The sequence below is a fragment of the Sturnira hondurensis genome, unplaced genomic scaffold (assembly GCF_014824575.4).
Source record: "Sturnira hondurensis isolate 20B ecotype Veracruz unplaced genomic scaffold, ASM1482457v3 Scaffold0004136, whole genome shotgun sequence".
In the NCBI taxonomy this organism is placed as follows: Eukaryota; Metazoa; Chordata; class Mammalia; order Chiroptera; family Phyllostomidae; genus Sturnira; species Sturnira hondurensis.
In genome coordinates this window covers 21,264,236-21,285,590 of record NW_028076767.1, presented here as the reverse complement: position 1 = coordinate 21,285,590, position 21,355 = coordinate 21,264,236, and the positions used below count along the sequence as shown (strand labels likewise).

At 43.2% G+C, this 21,355-nt stretch overlaps 1 protein-coding gene across 1 annotated transcript in view; it reads right to left on the bottom strand.

Moving 5' to 3' along the window:
* Positions 1-435: 435 nt before the first annotated feature.
* The window catches only part of CNBD2 (cyclic nucleotide binding domain containing 2), a 48,678-nt gene continuing 27,758 nt past the window's right edge, over positions 436-21,355 (bottom strand). Inside the window, exons 9-12 of the mRNA XM_037044756.1 lie at positions 17,086-17,263; positions 15,037-15,157; positions 9,136-9,299; positions 436-754 (exon numbers count right to left, since the gene is read on the bottom strand). Coding sequence (XP_036900651.1) covers positions 436-754; positions 9,136-9,299; positions 15,037-15,157; positions 17,086-17,263 — 782 coding nt within the window. The remainder of the gene's footprint in view (positions 755-9,135; positions 9,300-15,036; positions 15,158-17,085; positions 17,264-21,355) is intronic.

Here is a 21,355-nt window from a genome sequence, read left to right as displayed (position 1 = left end):
TCCTGGCATGGCATGGACTGACTGAGTCCAAGGAGCAGCTGCCCCATCAGGATGGGATTGTGCACACCAGTCCCAACCACCCCTGTTGCCCCCTAGTCCTCCTGCTGTGCCCCTTTAGATCACTTGCCCGGCCTTGAAGGCATTTAAGTTCACAGTCTGTCTTGCTCACTTTGATCTAAGCCCCTCTGTGTCTCCCATCCATCTTGGTAGATAAGATCCTCCCACCCCAAGACCATCCCCAGGGATTAACTTGTCCACACCCTGCCATCCATCACTCAGCTCCGTATCAAGGGAGACAGTGCCCCAGTTGCTGCCCTCAGAAACCTCTCCAGACCCACAGCTCAGCCCCCATCGCCCCCCAACTCCAAGCCCCACAACTCCCATGGTGGTCATTCAGGAAACACGGTGGACAAAAACCCACATCCTTTATTGGGTTTAAACCAGGACACCGGCATTCTTGTACTGAGGCAGGAGTTCTTGGATTTTGTACCGGGGTGGTGTGATAGCTTGGACAATCCTCAGTGGGGGGAGGCCTTTCTGCTGTGCCATAAAAATGGGATAACGACGTTTAGTCTTCTTGTTGAAGCTGTACAAATCCAGCGTCAGAGACTTGGGGCTGTAGATTTCTTTCTTCTTGTGCTGGATTTGGGTGAGTGGTAGATATCGGCGAGGCTCTACCAACAGCCTCATCAGGTCCTTCCGAAAGACATTCCAGCTATTCTCCATGAGAAACTTCTGGCACACATCGTCATCACTGAAGGTAAAGCACAGAGGCTGAGGTTTCCACGCCTGCTCCTCCCTGTCCCTCTGCCCTTCCAGCCTCACGTCCCCCACTCTTTGCAATCCCTAAACACAATGCGCAGCTTTCCACCTCAGCACCTTTTTCCAGATTCTTCTCTCTGCCTCCTGTACCTTTCTACACTTTCTTCCCTTAGACTTGTGCTATCCCACCCAGTGCTTATGAGCCACATGCAGCCTCTGAGTGCCCGAAGGGTGGCCATTCTGAATTACAGATGTGCTGGGAGTATAAAACATACCCCTGATTTCAAAAACTTAGAACAAAAAAGAATGTAGAGTACTTAATAATTCTTATGTTGATTACATGTTGAAATGATAACATTTTAGATATACTGAATTCAATAAAATATATTATTACAATTCATTTCACCCATTTTCCTTCTTTAATGGGGCTGCTGAAATTTTTAAATTACATATGTGACTAGTAGCTATCAGGGAAATGTAAATCAAAGCCAGAGTGAGATATCACTTACACCCGTTAGAATGGCTATAATTAAAAAGACAGATAATGAGTGCTGATGAGGATGTGAAAATACTAGGACGGGGGTTCCCATACATTAATAATGGGAATGTAAACTGGTGCAGCCACTTTGGAAAACAGTCTGGAAGTTCCCCAAAAGGTTAAACAGAGTTCACTTATGACTCAGCAAGTCTGCTCCTAGGTATATACTTGAGTATATGCTTGAGTATATACTCAAGGGAAATGGAAACAAATGTCCACAGAAAAATTTGCACAAGAGGTTCACTTCCAGTCAAGACGGAGGCATAGATAAACATGCCTCACACTGCTCACAACTACAGCAAAAAATACAACTATACAACAAAACAGATTATCACCCAGAATTGCCAGAAAATCAAGCTGTGTGGAAGTCTGATAACCAAACCCAACTGATCTAAAGAAGCCACACTCAACCAGTTGGGTAAGAGGGGTGGAAAGGTGCAGAGACGGGAATGGGAAGTCCCACATCCATGTGCGGTGAATAAAAAATGGGAGGGATACCTTGGGAGCGGGATCCCAGTTCCAGTCCAGACCACCCAGCCCAGGGTTCCAGTGCCAGGAAAATAAATCCCCATAACGTGGCTAAACCAGTGAGGGTTGGGATGGCAGAAGAACCTGCAGGATTCTCCAAAGACTCCTCTTAAAGGGCCCCCAACAGACTGGGACTCACACAGACCACCACCCCTTGAATTCAGCACCAGGGCAACAGCTGAAAGGGCACCAATGGCACATGGGGAGAAAGTGAAGTGTGAGTTCTGGGAGACAGCTTCCTCCCAGGCAAAACTCCAGAGGCCAGGCAGTGGCATTGCCCCCCTTCAAGCTCTCTTCCAAACAGCAGCAGAGCAGTGACACAGGTTGCCCCAACCTAGCAGTTACCTAAGGCTCCACCCCATATAGCTTAACAAGTGCACCTTTCTAAGATAAGCCACACTACTAAGACAGGGAGTCAAAGCAGCTTTACATAATACACAAAAACAAACACAGGAAGGCTGCCAAAATGAGGAGACAAAGAAATATGGCCCAAATGAAAGACCAGAACAAAACTCCAGAAAAAGAACTAAATAAGATGGAGATAAGCAACCTATTAGAAGCAGAGTTCAAAACACTGGTTATCAGGATGCTCCAGCAATTCAGTGGGTACTTCAACACCATAAGAAAGTCCCAGGCAGAAATGAAGGTTGCATTAAGTGAAATAAAGAAAAACCCATAGGGAACCAACAGCAGAAAGGATGAAGCCAAGACTCAGATCAATGATTTGGAATGAAAGGACTGGAAAAGCATTCAATTGAAACAGCAGGAAAAAAAAGGATTCACAAAATGAGGAAAAGCTTAGGAACCTCTGGGACATCTTCAGGTGTACAGGAAAGTAACTCAACCAGCTGAGCCACCTGACCAGGGCTTATGGGACATCTTTAAATGTACCAACATCTGAATCATAGGGATGCTAGAAAGAGAGTAACAAGAGTAAGAAATTTAAAAATTATTTGAAAAAATAATGAAAGAAAATTTCCCTAATCTGGTGAAGGAAATAGACATACAAGTCCAGGAAGCACAGAGAGTCTCAAACAAGTTGGACCCAAAGAGGACCACACCAAGACAAATCATAATTAAAATGCCAATGATTAAAGATAGAAGATCTTAAAAGCAGAAAGAGAAAAGCAGAGCATTGCCTACAAAGGAGTTCCCATATGACTATCAGCTGATTTCTCAAAAGAAACCATGTAGGCAAGAAGTATTCAAAGTGATGAAAAGCAAGGACCTACAACCTAGATTACTCTATCCAGCAAAGATATCATTTAGAATTGAAGGACAGATAAAGTGCTTCCCAGACTAGGTAAAGCTAAAGGAGTTCATTATTGTCATGCTATTATATATAAAATGCTAAAGGGAATTATATAAGAAAAAGAAGATCAAAACAATGAACATTAAAATGGCAATAAATTCACAACTACCTATAATTGAATTCAAGTAACAAATTAAGCAAACAAGCAGAACAGGAACAGAATCATAGATAAGGAGATTATTTGGTGGGATATCAGTTGAGAGGGGGAAGGGGGAGAATAGAGGGAAAGGTACAGGGATTAAGAAGCACAAATTAGTAGGCACAAAATAAATACAGGTATGTCAAGAATGGTATAGGTAATGTAGCAGCCAAATGCATGACCCATGGACAAGAACTAAGGGAAGGGATTGCTGGAAGGAATGGGGGTACTAGGTGGGAGGGGACAAAGGGGGAAAACTGGGACAACTGTAATAGCATAACCAATAAAATATATTTTAAAAAATATCTGTACAAGAATGTTCATAGCAGCATTGTTCATAATAGCCAAAAAGTAGAAAAAAACCAAATGTCCACCATCTGATGAATGGATAAAGCATGGTACATACAAGCAATAGAATATTATTTGACAATAACAAGGAATAAAGTATTGATACATGCTGCAACACAAATGAACCTTGAAAATATGCAAAGAAGCAAGTTACAAAAGACCATATCTTGTAGGATGTCACTTATATCTAGTAAGAGACATATCTATAAAGACAGAAAGCAGAATGCTAGCTCCCCTAGCTGGCCTTGGTGTCCTTGTTCCGCTCTGCCCCTTGCCCTCACAGCAGGTAAGATCAGGGAAAGCAGGGGAGAGTAGCATGAACTCAGTACTCATTGGCTCATTTCCTTCTGAGACCACAGCAAGGGAGGAGCATGTTCAATTTCCATTGACTCACCTGTACTCTCACCTAAGGAGGCAAGCCTAATAAGTCACAAACATATTAGAACACTCTTCTGGCCACATTATTTGACCAGAACAGAGTCCACTTTGATTCATAGATATCAACATAATAAAAATCCAGAAATTGACGGAGGCTACAATCTAGTCCTATTGGTCTCAGTGGTGCATCCAAGTCAGCACCCACCAGCTCACGGGAGCCAACTGTGCGCATCTCTTCTCAACTTCACGTTCAGTGACACCAGGTTGACAGCTCAAAACTGGGCATGGTGGGAGTGTGTACGCCACAGAAATTAGCAAACACTTCAAATCAGGTTTGCCATCCACCTCCCAGCGAGTTTGTTGCTAAACATTCACCCGCATACCACTGGAGAGTCGTCATTTAAAAATTTCCATTAACTTCCAATTTCTTACATAATCAATAACAACACTAACTCTGACTTAGCACTTACCATGTGCCAAACGCTTTACATTTGTTAATTAATTTAATCCTCATAACCACTTCAGTTCACAAATATGGAAACCCTGGCCAAAGAGGCTAAGGGACTCACCAAACCCTGAGGGGAAGTAAACAGATGATTACAAATTCTTAGGGGACCTTCTTTTTCCAAGTTAAGACAAACAAAATTCCATGTTACTTCCAGATGCTGATGGTCATACCAAGTTCTCATCTAGTTTTTCACTAAATGGGGCAGCTCTTCCAGAGGCCTCCGCTTCATGCAGTTGTAGTTCCAGTCCCTGCCTCACATGAACTGAAAGTGTCACCTCCCTTGCAGGGTGTACAACTTCAACCCAGGATCCCTTTAACTCCCATCCTCGCTGGGCAATCCCAACACTGGATCCCCTCTATGTGCTTTAGTTTTTAGGTTCCTCTTCACCTTGCCCTTGGAGATTTCCCTTCTTTCTTGTGATTATTTTCTACACGGCACTCCCTGTGTTTGTAGGAAGAGAGGTTTCAGGTTTTCTAGCCCAAAGCATTTACAGGACAGGTGTCCTGGCCAGTGACTATGTGACATACAGGATGTCACAGCCCCTTTCCTGGGCCTCGCGGTCCTCAGTGAAAACATGAGGGTTTGAGCTAGATAATGGATATGATTTCTGCCTGCTTTAGCAGTTTAGAAAACCAGGAATTCAACAATTAATGAGTAAGCCAGAACTCAGTATGTCAGCATTACAGACGATTGCCGTGAAGTGCTGACTGGGCAGCCCCAACATCTGCCACCCTCAAACCTACTGAAACCTTTTCTGAATTCAATTCAACAGACATTAACTGACACCCATCATATGCCATGCATTATGTGAGGACCTAAGGCTCTTTAAGTGGTTCCTTGGGTAGATGGCTCTAAGTAGCCATTTTCTATACGGGTAGTATGCAGAGAATTGTGGCATTTTTGGACTGCAAGGAACCACCACTGTTTCCCAACTTGTTTTTCTCACAAAACTGCTCCAATTTGGGCCATATCTATTTGTTATCAGTTTTTTTAATTTATTAATGACTTTTCTTAAATCTACTTAGTTTCTTTCAACTGAATATTTACTTTGGCTTTGTTCTAAGCAACAAAATCTGTCAGATCATGGGTTTGGTGAGTGAGTCATTTTTCTACTTCACACTAGAATAAATACATAGCTGTTAAAACTAACAGTGTCAATCAATCATCTTGTAAACCTTCTGTGAATATGTTCCATACTTTAGAGAACACTGTTCTAGTCTAATTTTCTGGTTTTGCAGATCAGAGACTGAAGCCTAGAGAAGGGAAATGGTTTATCCAAGGTCATAGAGATCCCATATCGAATCTTTTTAGGGGCTTATGGGACATAGCTACAGATCTGCCTACCTTCACACCACCTCTCTCTAACATTGGAATCACTTGCTTCCAACACTTGCCAGCAAAACCGAGTCTGATTACAATATCACCACAAGAAAAGAAAAAGGAGGAGGGTGCGAACTTGTATAATCCACAAGATCCCCATCAAAAAACTGTGTGTGTGTGTGAATAATAAGTGATAGATTTGGCGCATATCCATGTGGTTAAAAAATACTAAAAAGAAATACACAGAATGTTCATTGGGATGGAGGAAGCAATACAAATGATTTTGGTTCCCACCTTTTTAAGTGTTCAGCATTTTCTACTTTTCTGCAATGAGTATGTCCCACTCATTCAACAATTACTGAGCACCTACCCGGTACTGTACAAGTGCTAGAGACGAAAGATGGGTCAAGCACATTTCCTGCCCCCGTGAAGCAATTAATCAGGTGGTGGGGAAAGAACTGTACAAATGACACAGCTCTCAACAGCTATAATACAACATGTACAGCCCACAGGAGAGCTGTGGAGGGAGTACAGTGAGTGTACAGAAAGGGGAACTAACCCCTCCTGGGGGTCAGTCAGGAAAGGTTTCTGGAAGATGAATATTAAAGAATGAGCAGGGACTTATTAGCAAAAGAGGGATAGGACTGGGGAATGGCCTTTTAGACAGGAAGGCCTACAATGGCAAAGGCAGGTATGTACAGGGTGCTTGAGGCAGTCTGCCTGGGTTGCTGAAGTGTGTTAGAGGAGGGGCAGGAAAGCCCCTGCAGGGAAGTTGAGGGGTCAGACTCTGAAGAGCCATTTATGTGGCACTGAGCCTGTACTGTATCCTATAGGCAGTTAGAGACCACTGAAAGTTTTGTTTGGTTTTATTTTTTTAAGAATTTATTCATTTATTTTTACAGAGAGGGGAAGGGGGGGCGGAGAAAAAGAGGAAGAGAAACATCAGTGTGTGAGACAGAAGCATCGCTGTCCTATGTGCCCTGACAGGGATCAGAACACACAACCCAGGCATGTGCCCTGAGGACATCCAAATGGTGACCTTTCACTTTGCCCATGACACATAACCAACTGAGCTACATGTGTCGGGCTACCACTGAAAAGTTTTAAGCAGGAATGTAACACAGCCAGATTTGACTTTTAGCAAGAGCGGAAAGGATCTGGTGAAGAGGAGATTGAGGCAGGGTTACCAGTGGTAAGACTTGTAAGAGTCGAGGCTGGGGGTCCCAAAGCGGGTGTAGGGGCATGTCACCCAGAGATGAATCAGATGGAGAAAGTAGTAGGAGTATATCAAGAAAATAGTAGGGCGCAGCCCTGGCTGGGTGGCACAGTTGGTTGGAGCATCGTCCCATACACCAAAAAGGTTGCGGTTTGATCTCTGGTCCAGTGTATATGGGAGGTTTGATAGATCTTTCTCTCCCTCTCTCTTTAAAATCAATAAACAGAGACTTCTGCCAAGATGGAGGCATAGGTGGAAACACTGTGCCTTTTCCCACAACCAAGTTTGAATACAACAAAGGTTTGGAGAACAAAGATGCAGCCAAAGAACAGAAAATTGAACTATACGGAAGTCCGACAACAATGATCTGTTCAACCGGACTGGTAAGAGGGGCTGAGCCAGTAGCGGAGCGGGGACAGGCGCGAAAGATCCTCTGACCCCAGGCACCCAGGCAGTTCCACATCGGGCTGACCCAGTGAGGGCGTGGGGCGGTGGGCTGGCTGCGGTCACACATTCTCGCACAGATAAACCAGCAAAGGAATGAGCAGTGAGACAGACCGCACAGGCCCCAGCGGGTGAACCCAGTGGCAGGCTGACCGTGGTCACACATTCGCCCGCAGTGGGACAGACCACGTGGCCTGGTGGCGGGAGGCAGCAGAGAGGGCCCATCATTGCTTTCCTTTGGCCCCGCCCCCACATACAGCGTCACAACCCAGCGACTGAGTGGCCCGGCCATGGTGAACACCTAGGGCTCTGCTCCTCATACGTACAGGCACAAACAGTCCAAAATATGGCTCAAGAAGAACTCAAAGCCCCAGAGCCCATAACTCTCAGCGAAAAAGAAATAACAAACCTCTCAGATGCACAATTCAAGACATTGGTGATCACGATGCTCACAGAACTGGTTGATTTTAGCCACAAATTAGAGGAACATATGAAAGCTAAACTAATTGAAATGAAGGGAAAAGCACAGAAAACCAATAGTGATGGAAAGGAAACTGGGACTCAAATCAATGGAGTGGACCAGAAGGAAGAACGAAACATCCAACCAGAAAAGAATGAAGAAACGAGAATTCAAAAAAAGTGAGGAGAGGCTTAGGAACACCCAGGACATCTTTAAATATTCCAACATCCGAATTATAGGGGTACCAGAAGGGGAAAAGAAACAGCCACGAGTGGAAAACTTATTTGAACAAATAATAAAGGAGAACTTCCCCAGTCTGGCAAAGGAAATAGACTTCCAGGAAATCCAGGAAGCTCAGAGAGTCCCAAGGAAGTTAGGAGTCCAGGGCTCCTTTTGCTCCACAACATCCAATCCTCCCACTCATCAAATGAGAACAGCCCTTGAGGCATTTGTTGGCACTATAATGGCACTACCCTGACAACACTTGTACCAAGTATATCTTCTCCCTTCATTCAAAAAGCAATGCATGCTCACTGCAAAAACAAAATGAGAGGAATGTGTAACTGCAACTAGAAAGTCCCCTTTTAGTCCCACCTTCCAGAGAGAATGACAATTACCAATTTGGCAATCCCACAACAATTACCATTTTTGCCTATCTCCTTCTAGATTTTTTGCTCGTGTTTTACAAAGTCATAGTCATAGTATAAATACAATTTTATGCTCTGCCCTTTTCATTATCATTAAATTACCTATTTTACCCTTCTCCTATGAGAGCCGTTAAACTTTATAATTTTAATGAAACAGCTACATTCCATCAAGTGAATGGACCACAATTTTCTAAACTATCCCCTTATAACATGTGTGGGTGGTGGTGATTGTTTTCTCTTTGTTATGAATATGCTACTCTGAACACCCTCATGCACGCAGTTTTCCCCACAACTTAGTTAATAAAGATAAATTTATGGGGGGACCATTGCTTTCATGGGTAAGAACAGTTTTATGGCCCTTGAAACATAATAAAATTATATTGTCCAAAGGACTGACCCCATTTACAGTCTAGCAACAGCTACCAGTTTCCCCCCACCCTTGTCAGCATTAGGTATTAGCGTTTTATTCTTTCTTTTACTAAAACAACAGGTGAAACTGTGTTCATTTGATCCGGTGGGGTGTACAGCACTGACCTGGGGTACTTGATCTTGAACCCGGACAACTTTTCTGTTACCTCACTGTCAATCAGGTCACAAAATTTTTCTTTCCTCACAGTTAACAACTCAACTCCCAGGCTCACAAGGATCAAGGGCCGCATGTCTTGTTGGCTGTTTGGGAGGAGGATCTGGTGAAGGCCCTAGAGAAAAAAAGTCCCAGAACGTTTGACCTCAGACACCATCTACTTCTACTAGCAGGTATTCTAGATGGGAAAAACAAGGCTGCGAAGGGGATGTGAATCCATCCAGGGTCATTCAGCAAATAGCAGGGAGGAGTCCAGGGCTCCTTTTGCTCCACAACATCCAATCCTCCCACTCCTCAAATGAGAACAGCCCTTGAGGCATTTGTCCCTGTCCTACCTGCAGGCAGCTGGCTCTCTCCCAGAATGTGTTCAGGGTCACTCCCCAGGGGATGGCATTTAACAAGTTTTCCCTAATCAATCTCCACACTTCCTTGTGCCAAGTAAGTCTGTTTTCTCTTCCTTAGGATTGTGACAAAAATCAAACAGCTAGTCCTCCTCTTCTAGAGCTTCCTTTTGCAGTACCACCCTCCCCCATCCTTTTCTGCAGGTCTTGGCTCCTAATGCATGTTCCCAGAGAGCCTCAGTCCTCTCTCCATCCTGCACAGACCTTGGAGGCCACCGGCCTCCTCTCTGCAGCTTATGGCACGCCTTTGTCTCCCTGGTATGGAGTCCTATTTGGTTATATCTGGAAGGGAGGTGGAAATCAACAGGCATACCTGGTTGTTTTACTCAGAGTATAACCCCCTTCTAAGGAGACACCCTGAGAAGGGGCCAAGCCCTTGTTGCCCAAATCCCTCCCAGTCCAATGCTCACTCCTCAGCATTCGCAGCTATTAAGACTCGGGTAGCAAGGGAAGCGGAGGTCAGTGGCCCCAGAGTCTCCAGTGTCCTGCACTTTAGGGCTTAAGCAGAGAGGGGGCCATAAACCAAGAAAGCGGCTCTAAGAAGGCCACTGGGATCAGGAAAAATCCTGGCTTCAGAAGGAAGAGCCAATTGTTTACTTGTTATTCGACTTTGGGCAAGTTACACCCGACTGAGCCGTCTGTAAAACCCTCTCTGAAGGATTCTGAATTTGAAAGATCTGAAGTGGGATTTGGAACAGCATCCTCCACCCCACCATTTGGGTTCGAGACAGCTGTTGAAGGTCCAAACAAGATGCTGTGTATAAGAATGACGAAGCACCTCACAAGTCAGTTACATTTAGTATAGTGAGCATGAAACCCCTTCTGTAGGGCCAGACCTTGCAAAGAAACCATAATGGCTGCCCTTCAGTTCCTACTGTATGGTAGAAATATAGACACATATATATAGATGTATGTGTGTGTATGTATGTATGCATGTGTGAGTATATATGAGTATATATGCATGTATGTGTATATATAGTGTATATATATATATATATTGTGTGCATATATGTATATATTCCTCACAACGACAAGGAAGATAGGATTATCATCCTTAAAGGTAGAAAATGAGGCTCAGGAAAGGCAACTTACTTGTCAAAGGTCATACACCTTGTAATTAACAATGATAATAATGATGATGATATAATGATAATGGCACCAGCTAAGTTTTCTGAGCATTCACTAAATTTCTGCCCCTTCTGTAACTTTTGTGTATATTACTCATGTGACCCTCACAACAGCCCCATGAGGTGAGTCCTCATTTTATAGAGGATTCTGCTGAGGCTCAGAAATGTACCCAACATAACAGCAAGGAAGCAATAAAGCTAGGATTTAAACCCAGGTTGTCTGTCTTCGGAGTCCATGCTTTCAACCACTACACTACGAGGAAACTAAGGCACAAAGAGGTTAAGTAACCTGCCTGAGAACAGAGAGTGGTGAAGCCAGTATTTGAACCCCGTGACCTGTTCAGGGCCTCACTAAGGACAGCACTGCCTTCTGGCACTCATACCTACCTCCAATCCCCCCCCCCCAACACTCTAGCTAGGGAGCAGGCCCCTCCTCTCCCTTGTGCCTTCAAATAGCTTAAGTCTGGGGCTTTCTGGCCCTTGCCAGGCTCTCTAGCCAGACTTTATATTGCCCTGCCTTATTTACTCCGTTCTAGCCACGCTGCTCGCCCTTCTGATCCCCTCAACGTGCCAAGCTCTTTCCCACCTCAGGCTTTATCTGTAACACTCTTGCTTCAGGTTACCCATAGTTTGTTCTTGTCATCATTCCAGTCTCAGCTTACATATCACCTCCTCAGACCAGCCTTCCTTGACCACTGTATTTAAGAAGCCTGTCCCCCTCAACCCAACTTTCTACTCTGTTTCTAACAGCAATTTGCATTTTTCTATATGTTTGCTAGTTTATTGGTATATTTTCTATTCCCAGACTAGATCGTAAGCCCCATGAAGTCAGGAATGATGTCCATTTTCTCACTGACACTGGTACCTTGTAGAATGCTTGGAGCACAGTAGATGCTTGAAAAATACCACTAAATGATGCTCAGATGGAATCACAGAACATTATAGCTGGAAACTCACTCAGCTGAATTTCCTAATTTTTTTATGAGAACACAGATTCAGTGAGATAAAGTGATGCCCCCAGGCCACGCAGCTGGCTAATTAGAAGCAAAATGAGAATAAGACACCACCCCATTGCAATTTCATCTTCCTTCTGCGCTTTCCATGGCCCTGACCTGCCCAGTCCAGACCATCTCTGAGACCTCAGGCTGCCTATTCTCTGGAGAAGCTCATTCCCTAATGCCTCCTGGCTCAACACCTAGGTCTCTGCTCTGGGACCCAAGGTCTGCTTTTTCCAGGTCCAACCCAGCTCCACCTCCTGCTCCTGAGAATGAGGAAAATGTGACCTCCTATCTTCTGGTCAGTGCAATAGTAACAGCTATCACCATTCGTTATCCTACAAGTAAAGCTAAAGCCTTGAAAGCAGAGAAAAGATCTTACCAAAGACATATCCACAAGCATCTTCATTAAAAGGGTCCTGTTAACAGATATTTGTGGGGCCTTTCTATGTATTGGACTCTGTGTGGTGAATGAAGCAATGAGGCCCTTGCTCTGGGCCCCACCCAAAGCCGGCCAGGTCTTCTTAGAGAAGCAAGTCCCAGGCCCCTATTCCGGCATTGCAGGACCTCTACCGTGTGCATCCTGTTGTTCTCCTGCCATCTTACACAGCCTCGCATTCCTCTCGTCATCTACCAAATGGGACAACACCCTCCCTGTCCTCTGGTGCCTCCTTCTGCCCAGATGCCAAGCATCCCCAGCTCCTCCACCTTGCAATGTGCCAGGCAGCATTCATGGACCAGGCACCAGGCCTCAGGTGTCTGAGTTCAGTCCGGAGCACCTCACTCAGAAACACTGACAAACTGCAGTGAAGTGAACAGTAAGAAGGCTGGAAACTATATCACGTGAAGATTAACTGAAGGAATGGAGGATGTTTTGCCTGAATAAGAAAATAAGTAACAGCTCATTGGCACTGTGCCTGGTTCCATACGTGCTGAATGAAAAACAAAACAGCATTCTCTAAATACTTTGGGGCCATTACATGGCAAGGAAGCTGATTTCTTCTGTTTTGTTCTTGGGAATGGGCTATAGTGGGGGGAGGTGCAGGGAACTAGTTAAAGTTGCAGGAGGCAGAATTTTACTGAATAAAAGAAAAAGACTTCTAAGAGCTCAAAACTATTCAATCAGCATTCACCGTGGGCTGAGGTAGTGCCTGGGGCTTCCAGACAGTATGAAGACACACAGGTCAGCAGGGCAGGAGCGTTAAAGAGCCTGCCACCACACGGGTGAGAAGGGCGTGACGAGGACTCTGGTGACACTGGAACTGAGGAACACTGGGAAGAGCACATAGGAGGGAGCAGCTTTGCAGACTCAGACGACTACACACAGGGCTCAGGAAGAGGACCGCAGAGATGCAGGGCCATTCTCATCACATACCCCATTTTTGGATGTCATATCAAAGGGACATCCTATCAACCTGACTCATTCCTGTGAGTGTTGGCCTTGATCAGCTGGCTGCGGTAGTGTTTCTTAGGTTTTACTTCTGTAAAGTTATTTTTTCCCTTTCCATACAGTACTCTTTGGAAGGAAATCACTATGTGCAGCCCACACCTGAGGAGCAGGGAGTTATAAGCATCCTCTCCTTTAGGGCAGAGTAACTACAGAAAGTATTCGGAATTCTTCTGCATAGAGGTTTGTCTCTTTTTAAATTAATTTATTCATTATTTATGCATTGCATTGGCATGTTGTCATGAATGTTTATTTTATACTTTGAGTACTTCCTGACACTACAAAATACTCCAGGTTCATCTTGAATATTTCCTGCCCTAGTTCTAAAATCAATCATTTCCCAAGGAGCCCTTTTCTTCTTGTTGAAGAATGGTATTAGACACCAAGATTTGGGTGCTAAGTGTGCTCATTGCTATAGGGATGTCATTTCTTTTAGGTCCTGTCAGCTGACAGGGCAAAAGGTATATGTTTACACATATATTGATAAATATTTATATATGTAATTATCTATATCAATATTAAATTAAACATGAGTGCATCTGATGTCTTCAACTCTGACCCATTATCATATGGATCATTCTAACCTCTTGCCCTTGCTTATCTGTAAATTTCCATTCCAGTGGTGAGATACCTGGCTCCAATCATTCATTTATTTCACTGATTCATTCATTTACTTAACTAATCCATTTCAGTATCATGTACAGAAGTATTAATTGTTAATCCATACATTGATGGAAAACAACTTTATCAAGTAGAGTACAATGCTCATACGCAGTTCCTCTTGCTTTTAGCCTTACAGACTCCAGGCATCTCCAAATCCTTAGGTCTTTGGCACTCTTTTCTCTCACCCCCTTCATTGAAATGGTTTCATTCATTTGTCATAAGGTTAGATTTTCCTATCATAGTATATGATTCCTTTCTGAAATCCCCTGATCTCCCAGATGACATCTTTTGTTCTTACAAAGTGCATACATTAAGGTTCACTCTTTGTGTTGTATACAGTTCAATGGGTTTTCACCAATTCTTAGAGTTTTGAATCCACCATTACAGTAACAAATAGAATAATTTTGCTCTCCTAAAACTCCCGTGCGCATTACCTATTCATCCCTGCTCCTGAACTCCAAATCTCAGGCGATCTCTGATCATCTTATTATCTCTATGATTTTGCCTTTTCAAAATGTCACAGAATTGGAATCATACAATCCACGAACATAGAATACTTTCCATTTATTTAAATCTTCTCTGAATTCTTTCATTATAGTTAATAGTTTTCCTCATATATTTTGGATGTATTTCCTTAAACATATTTTGTTAGATTTACATCTAAGTATTTCACTTTTTAGTGCTATTGCAAATGGTACTGTGTTTGTAATTTCAAATACCAATTGTTCATTGCCTGCAACTTTGTAATAATCATTTATTAGCTATAAAAACAATGATTTGTTTTTATTCTTTAAATTGTCTACATAAACAATCATGTATCTGCAGAAAAACACAGCTTTATTTTTTCCTTCCCAATATGTATATATTTTATTTCCTCTTCTTGTCTTAATGCACTAGCTAGGACTTCTAATACAATGTTGAATAGGAGTAGCGGGTGAGGACATCCTTGCCTTAATTCTAAATTATTTTAAAGCAAGTTCCAGATGTCATATTTTATCTGTAAATATTTTGACATGTATCTCCTAAATATAAGAACTCTTTGAAAAACACAAACATAATATGGTAATTCTTAAACTATCATATCTAAAAAAATCAATAATGCTCCTTTGGATCATCACATATAGAGCAGGGTGTTTTTAAACCTTTACGGTCATTATTTAACACTGCCACCCCATCATGTTACACACTGTATCATAGCCAGGGCTCTCCATACTCTTACAATGACTTCTCCTTCGTCCACCGTGTGGATCTTGATGTAGGCCCCCACTGACGCCTCCTTTGGGAGATCACCATGCTTGGTATTGATCATGGGACACTTGATCAGATGAGGTTGCCTGGATCTGAAATTAGACAACTTGTTAAAAATAACTTGTTTGTAACTCAGACAGTTTATGAGGCCATGGATAACCAGCACCAACTCTACGGAACATGAGATCTTCCTCCCCTCTCTCGGAAGTGAGAAAACCCAAAAGCAAGCCCTGGACTGATTGCTTCAGGAATTGGAGAAGTTTAATAAGGGAATACCTGGAAGAGAAGATGGTAGGACCCCTTCAAACTCCTGAAAGCTATCATGTACAAGAAGGGGCTAAGGAACTCATACAGCTGAACGAGGCCTGCTGGGCAAGAAGTCCAGGCTGGCTGACACCCTCAACGTGAGGAAGGAATTTCTGAGAGCTATCCAAAAATGGAACAGACTGACAAAGAGTAAGATCTGCGCCTTTAGGAACACAACTAAAGCAGGGGCTCTTCTTGAGAGGAAGGCAGAGAAGAGATGGTTTTTGTTTGTTTGTTTACAAAGACAGACTTCCATGGGTGGCTTGGAGACTCTACTTTGTTCATGCTGGGGTTAATTTTACCAGGCAATCTTGTTGCGCTTTCTTTGGTCTCAGGCTAGGTAGAAGGAAGGGACAGGCTATGCTATATGGATTAGAGGCAGGAAAAAGATTATTTGTCAGCTGAAAATATAGCTGAACTCACCCAGCACATCAGTAAGTCTGGCTCCTACTCTCATCCTCACCCTCAGGACTTGCACATGAGTAGCACATGCCCAGCACATCCTTTATTTTTCACTTCTGGGTCTAACCTGTCCCTTTTCCCCTATTGATTTATAGCAGAGAAATGGGGTCTGTTCCACCTCTACCTTCAGAAGAACTGGGATAGGATTTCAAGCACTGGATCCCTTAGAAAGAATATCCATCACAGAAAAGACTCAGAAGCCACGGGATGCTCATCACGAAGACAAGCAGGCTAGAAATTGTAACAGGCAAAAGACTCTGGGAAAGTGGCACTACAGCAGTTTGGAGATGGTGATGCTGATTCCACTGTCAGTATCACTGCAATATTTTTACTCCATATTCAATGCGGGAGCGGGTACTGTTGTGTTTCTCTGGGTCCGGCATTGAGCTGCCTCTGGCTGGCGCCCACCAAGTCCTTTCCTGTTCCTCAGCCTCTGTGGGCTGAGGCAGAAGGGCACCCACCTTCCCCCATCGTGAGAACCGTACCAGACAAGACCAAGTGCTAACAACCTATCTGGGCTTGAATCCTGACTCTGCCACTTCCTACACGTGTGACCTCAAAGGAGTAACTCAATCTTTCTCTGTACCTTGGTTTTCTCACCTGAAAAACAGGAGTGATAACATCAGTACTTACACTTACCTCATAGGGTTTTTGGTGAGAAGGATTAAATTAGATAATCCAGTACTAGGCAGAATATTCCATAAGTGTTAGATATAGTTATCATGGTCTCATTTAACTGCCAGCTTGCAACAACCCCGAGACTTAGACACTATTATCTACAGACAAGGAAACTAAGGTTTACAGAGGTCAAGTTCCTTGCCCAGGGAGACAGAGTTAAACTAAGTGGCCAAGCCGGGATGTGAACCTGGGTTGAAATGACTCCACAGCTTCTTATCTACTGCCACCCTTGGATGGTTGGAATTTTCTGAAGAGGCTCAAGGCCCACCAACACACAGAGAGTATCAGAGCTACAAGATCAGTCCTGCCCCTTCTTCCTCAAATGGGTTCCCTCACAAAGGAAGCAGCTGGCCACCTAGAGTGGCCCTGAGAGTTAGAGGCAGAGAATGCAGCTCCTGGATATCAAACCTGGCACCTCTCAAGCTGCCTTACCCACACACCCCGACCTTTGGGGTCAAGCTGCACCTGCGACCTCCACTCCCTCCCCAGTATCCCTGACATTCCTGCCCTGTAAGTTATATCATCCTTTTCAACCAAAATCTGGACCCTTCTATCTGCCAAGAGCTCAACTTACTTGATCTTCGGGCCCAAGAGCTTTGGAAGACTGCTTTCTTGGGTATTAATCGTCCTACCAAAGCTGGTCCCCTGTTGCTCCCAGGCTTTCTGGAGATGCAGAAGTTTCAAAGAACTAAAATCCTGTAGAGGATATGATTTAATCTGGAATTCCTTGAATCTCTGCACAGGAGAAGATTCTGTTAGAGAAAGCACAAGAAAACACAGTAGCAGGTCTTTGCATATATGACGGTTGTGGTGGTGGCAGTTAGAGCTATATCATAGTGACCTGCCTGGCTAGTCTGGAGCATGGGGAGAGTAAGAAAAATAGAAAGAAAAAACCCAACACTGTGGTGTCCCTGTATTGTCCCTGTGTGTTAGGCCCTGAGCTAGAGCCTTTATATCCACTGCATCTACAAAATTGTCACTGGCCTCATTTGAGAGATAAAATGAGCAATGGAGAGGTTAAGTCACTCAGGAAAAGGCTAAAGGCTGGATCTGAACTCAGGTCTGCCTAATTCAAAGCTCATGTCTTTTAGCAGATCACATTTATTTGAGCTTTTAAATTGGAATTGGGGGCGGGGGCAGCAATAAAAGAAAATCGATAACCAGCCACAGAACCTTGAACAAGGCACATAATCCCTTTGAAACCTTGCAGGATAACTGTAAGAATGACAGATAAAAGCAGGTGCTATGTACCTAGCACAGTGCCCAGCACATAATAGGCCTTTCATGAGAGTTAGTAACAAGTTCTCCAAGAGAATACTCCTATGAAATAAAAAGGAGTAACCAAGCACTCAAAAACCACTGTGCTGAGTGAAAGAAGCCAGACATAAAACAGTGCATATGGCATGATTCTATTTACATAAAACCCTAGGAAAAACAAATGTATAGAAAAGACTTTCCACACAAATAGAAAGTAGATTGTTGGTTAACTAGGACCATGGATGAAGAATAGGGGTCGTCTGGGAAGGGGCATAAGGAACCTTTTTGGGGTGATGAATCTTATACCTAGATTCTGGTGGTTGTAACAGATATCAGATACAAGTTTCTCAAAATTCACTGAACTACACATTTAAATGTGTGCATTTATTGTATGAAAATTAAATCTTAATAATACTTTAAATTTTTTATTTATTTTAGAGAGAGAAAAGAGGAGAGAGAGAGAAACATTGATTTGTTGTTCCATTTATTTCTGCACTCATTGGTTGACTCTTGTATGTGTCCTGACTGGGGATCAAACCCACAACTTTGGTGTATCAGGACTCTGCTCTATGAAACAGAGCTATCTAGCCAGGGCTCAATAATGATGATTTTAAAAACAGATATCCAAACTCTCAGAATCAGTTATTAAAGTTAATATCAACAGAAATAAATCCAGCCCTGGCTGGTGTAGCTCAACGGATTGAGCACGAGCATGTGAAGCAAAGGGTTGCTGGTTCAATTCCCAGTCAGGGTACATGCCTGGGTTGCAGGCCAGGTCCCCAGCAGGGGACATATGAGAGGCAACCACACACTGATGTTCTTTCCCACTCTCTCCTTCCCTTCCCTTCTCTCTAAAACTAAATAAATAAAATATTTTTTTAAAGTCCAAACTGCACAAGAAGAAGGTCCTGGTTTAACACAGCACATATAAAAACGCCTGAGTATAAGCTCTTTAGAAGGCATTTTGGCAATACCTATCAACATTTTAAATGTACATAGCTGGTACATGCTGGGTCAATGACTTGATTCAGTCCTCTAAGAATTTATTCAATATTTTTTGCACAAATATGCAAAGATAAACACACCAGAAAATTCACCACAATAGGGTAAAAGTGAAAAATTGGAAATAACCCAATATATTTGTAAAAATTAATTAGTTTAATTCATTATGGCATGTATGCACAAAAGAATGAAACTCAGCTGTTAAGAAACACAGATCTAGACTCTGGCCAAGATGGAGGTATAGGTAGATACGCTTCACTTCCTCGCACAACCAAAAGAAGGACAACAACCAATTTAAAAATAAAAAATAACCAGAACGGACAGAAAATTGAACTGTATGGAAGTCTGACAACCAAGGAGTTAAAGAAGAAACATTCAGACTTCCGGCCAAGACGGAGGTGTAGGTAAACACACTGTGCCTCCTCAAACAACCAAAAGAAGGTCAACAACAATTTAAAAACAAAAAACAACCAAGAACTGACAGAAAATCAAACTGTATGGAAGTCTGACAACCAAGGAGTTAAAGAAAACACTCATCCAGACCAGTAGGAGGGGCGGAGACCGTCTGGGGGGAGGACTCGCTGCAAGGTGGTGGCTGGAGGACCAGGCAAGCAAGGCAGCAGCTGGTGAAGCAGGCGGTCCCACATTTGCATATAGATAAACCTGGAAGAACATTGGGGAATAAGACAAATCACACAACCCAGGGTTCCAGTTCAGGGAAATAAAGCCTCAAACCACTGATTGAAAACACCTATGGGGGTTGAGGTGGCAACAGGAGAAACTCCCAGCCTCACAGGAGAGTTCATTGGAGAAACCCACAGGGTCTCTCTCCCTAGGTTACATTCCCCTAGAACATACACAAGCCAATCCACCTGGGAATCAGCACCAGAAGGGTCCAATTTGCTTGTGGGAAGCAGGGGAAGTGACTGAAATCCAGCAGAGAGCAGAGCAAGCGCCATTGTTCCTTCTCAGACCCCTTCCCCACATACAGCATCACAACACAGTGATGTGGATTGCCCTGCCCTGGTGGACACCTAAGGCTCCACCCCTCATACGTAACAAGTCCGTCAAGACAAAAAAAATGCCCCCCCCAAAAGAACAGATCAAAGCTCCTGAAAAAAATACAACCAAGCAATGAAGAGATAGCCAACCTACCAGATGCACAGTTCAAAGCACTGGTAATCAGGAAGCTCACAGAATTGGTTGAATTTGGTCGCAAATTAGATGAAAAATGAAGGCTACACTAAGTGAAATAAAGAAAAATGTACAGGGAACCAATAGTGATGGGAAGGAAACTGGGACTCAAATGAACGGTGTGGACCAGAAGAAAGAAAGAAATATCCAATCAAAAGAATAAAAAACAAGAATTCAAAAAAATGAGGAGAGGCTTAGGAACCTCCAGGACATCTTTAAACATTCCAACATCTGAATTACAGGGGTACCAGAAGAAGAAGAGGAAAAGCAACGAGTGGAAAACTTATTTGAACAAATAACAAAGGAGAACTTCCCCAATCTGGCAAAGGAAATAGACTTCCAGGAAGTCCAGGAAGCTCAGAGAGTCCCAGAGAAGCTGGACCCAAGGAGGAACACACCAAGGCACATCATAATTACATTACCCAAGATTAAAGATAAGGAGAGAATCTTAAAAGCAGCAAGGAGACAGTTACCTACAAAGGAGTTCCCATAAGACTGTCAGCTAATTTCTCAAAAGAAACCTTACAGGCCAAGAAGGGCCTGGAAAGAAGTATTCCAAGGCATGAAAGGCAAGGAAGTACATCCAAGATTGCTCTATCCAGCAAAGCTTTCATTTAGAATGGAAGGACAGATAAAGTACTTTCCAGATAAGGTCAAGTTAAAGTTCATCATCACCAAACCCTTAGTATATGAAATGTTAAAGGGGATTTATCCAAGAAGATGACGAAAACTATGAATAGTAAAATGACAATAATCTCACAACTATCAACAACTGAATCTAAAACAGAAACAAACTAGGCAAACAACTAGAACAGGAAGTTAATTATAGAAATGAAGATCACATGGGGGGTTATCAGTGGGGAGGGGGGGAGGAGAAAGGCACAGGGAATAAGAAGCATAATTGGTAGGTACAAAATAGGCAGGAGGAGGTTTAGAATAGTATGGGAAATGGAGAAGCTGAAGAAGTTATATATACGACCCATAGACATGAACTAAGTGGGGAGAATGCTGGAGACAGCAGGGTACAGGGAAGAGGGGTAAAGGGGAGAAAAAAATGGGACAACTATAATAGCATAATCAATGAAATACACTTTATAATAAAAGAAACATAGATCTAGACTTGTGGTTCCAGCCAAATGGCCCAACATGGACTAGATTTACTCCCCCACTTGAAACGACTGAAGTATCAGGCTAAACGTATGAAAAAAATGGTTTTCAAGACATTGGCCATCTGGCCATGGTCTTGAAAGATAGAAAACAAAGTGGGTGAGCCCTACTATTGCCCCAATTTACTGCCTAGAGATTTTCCAGGACATGGTGCAGGGAAGAGAAACTCAAGCGCTTTCTCTGAATTCATGAGATTCAACTGAGACTCTGGGGAGAACAAAGTA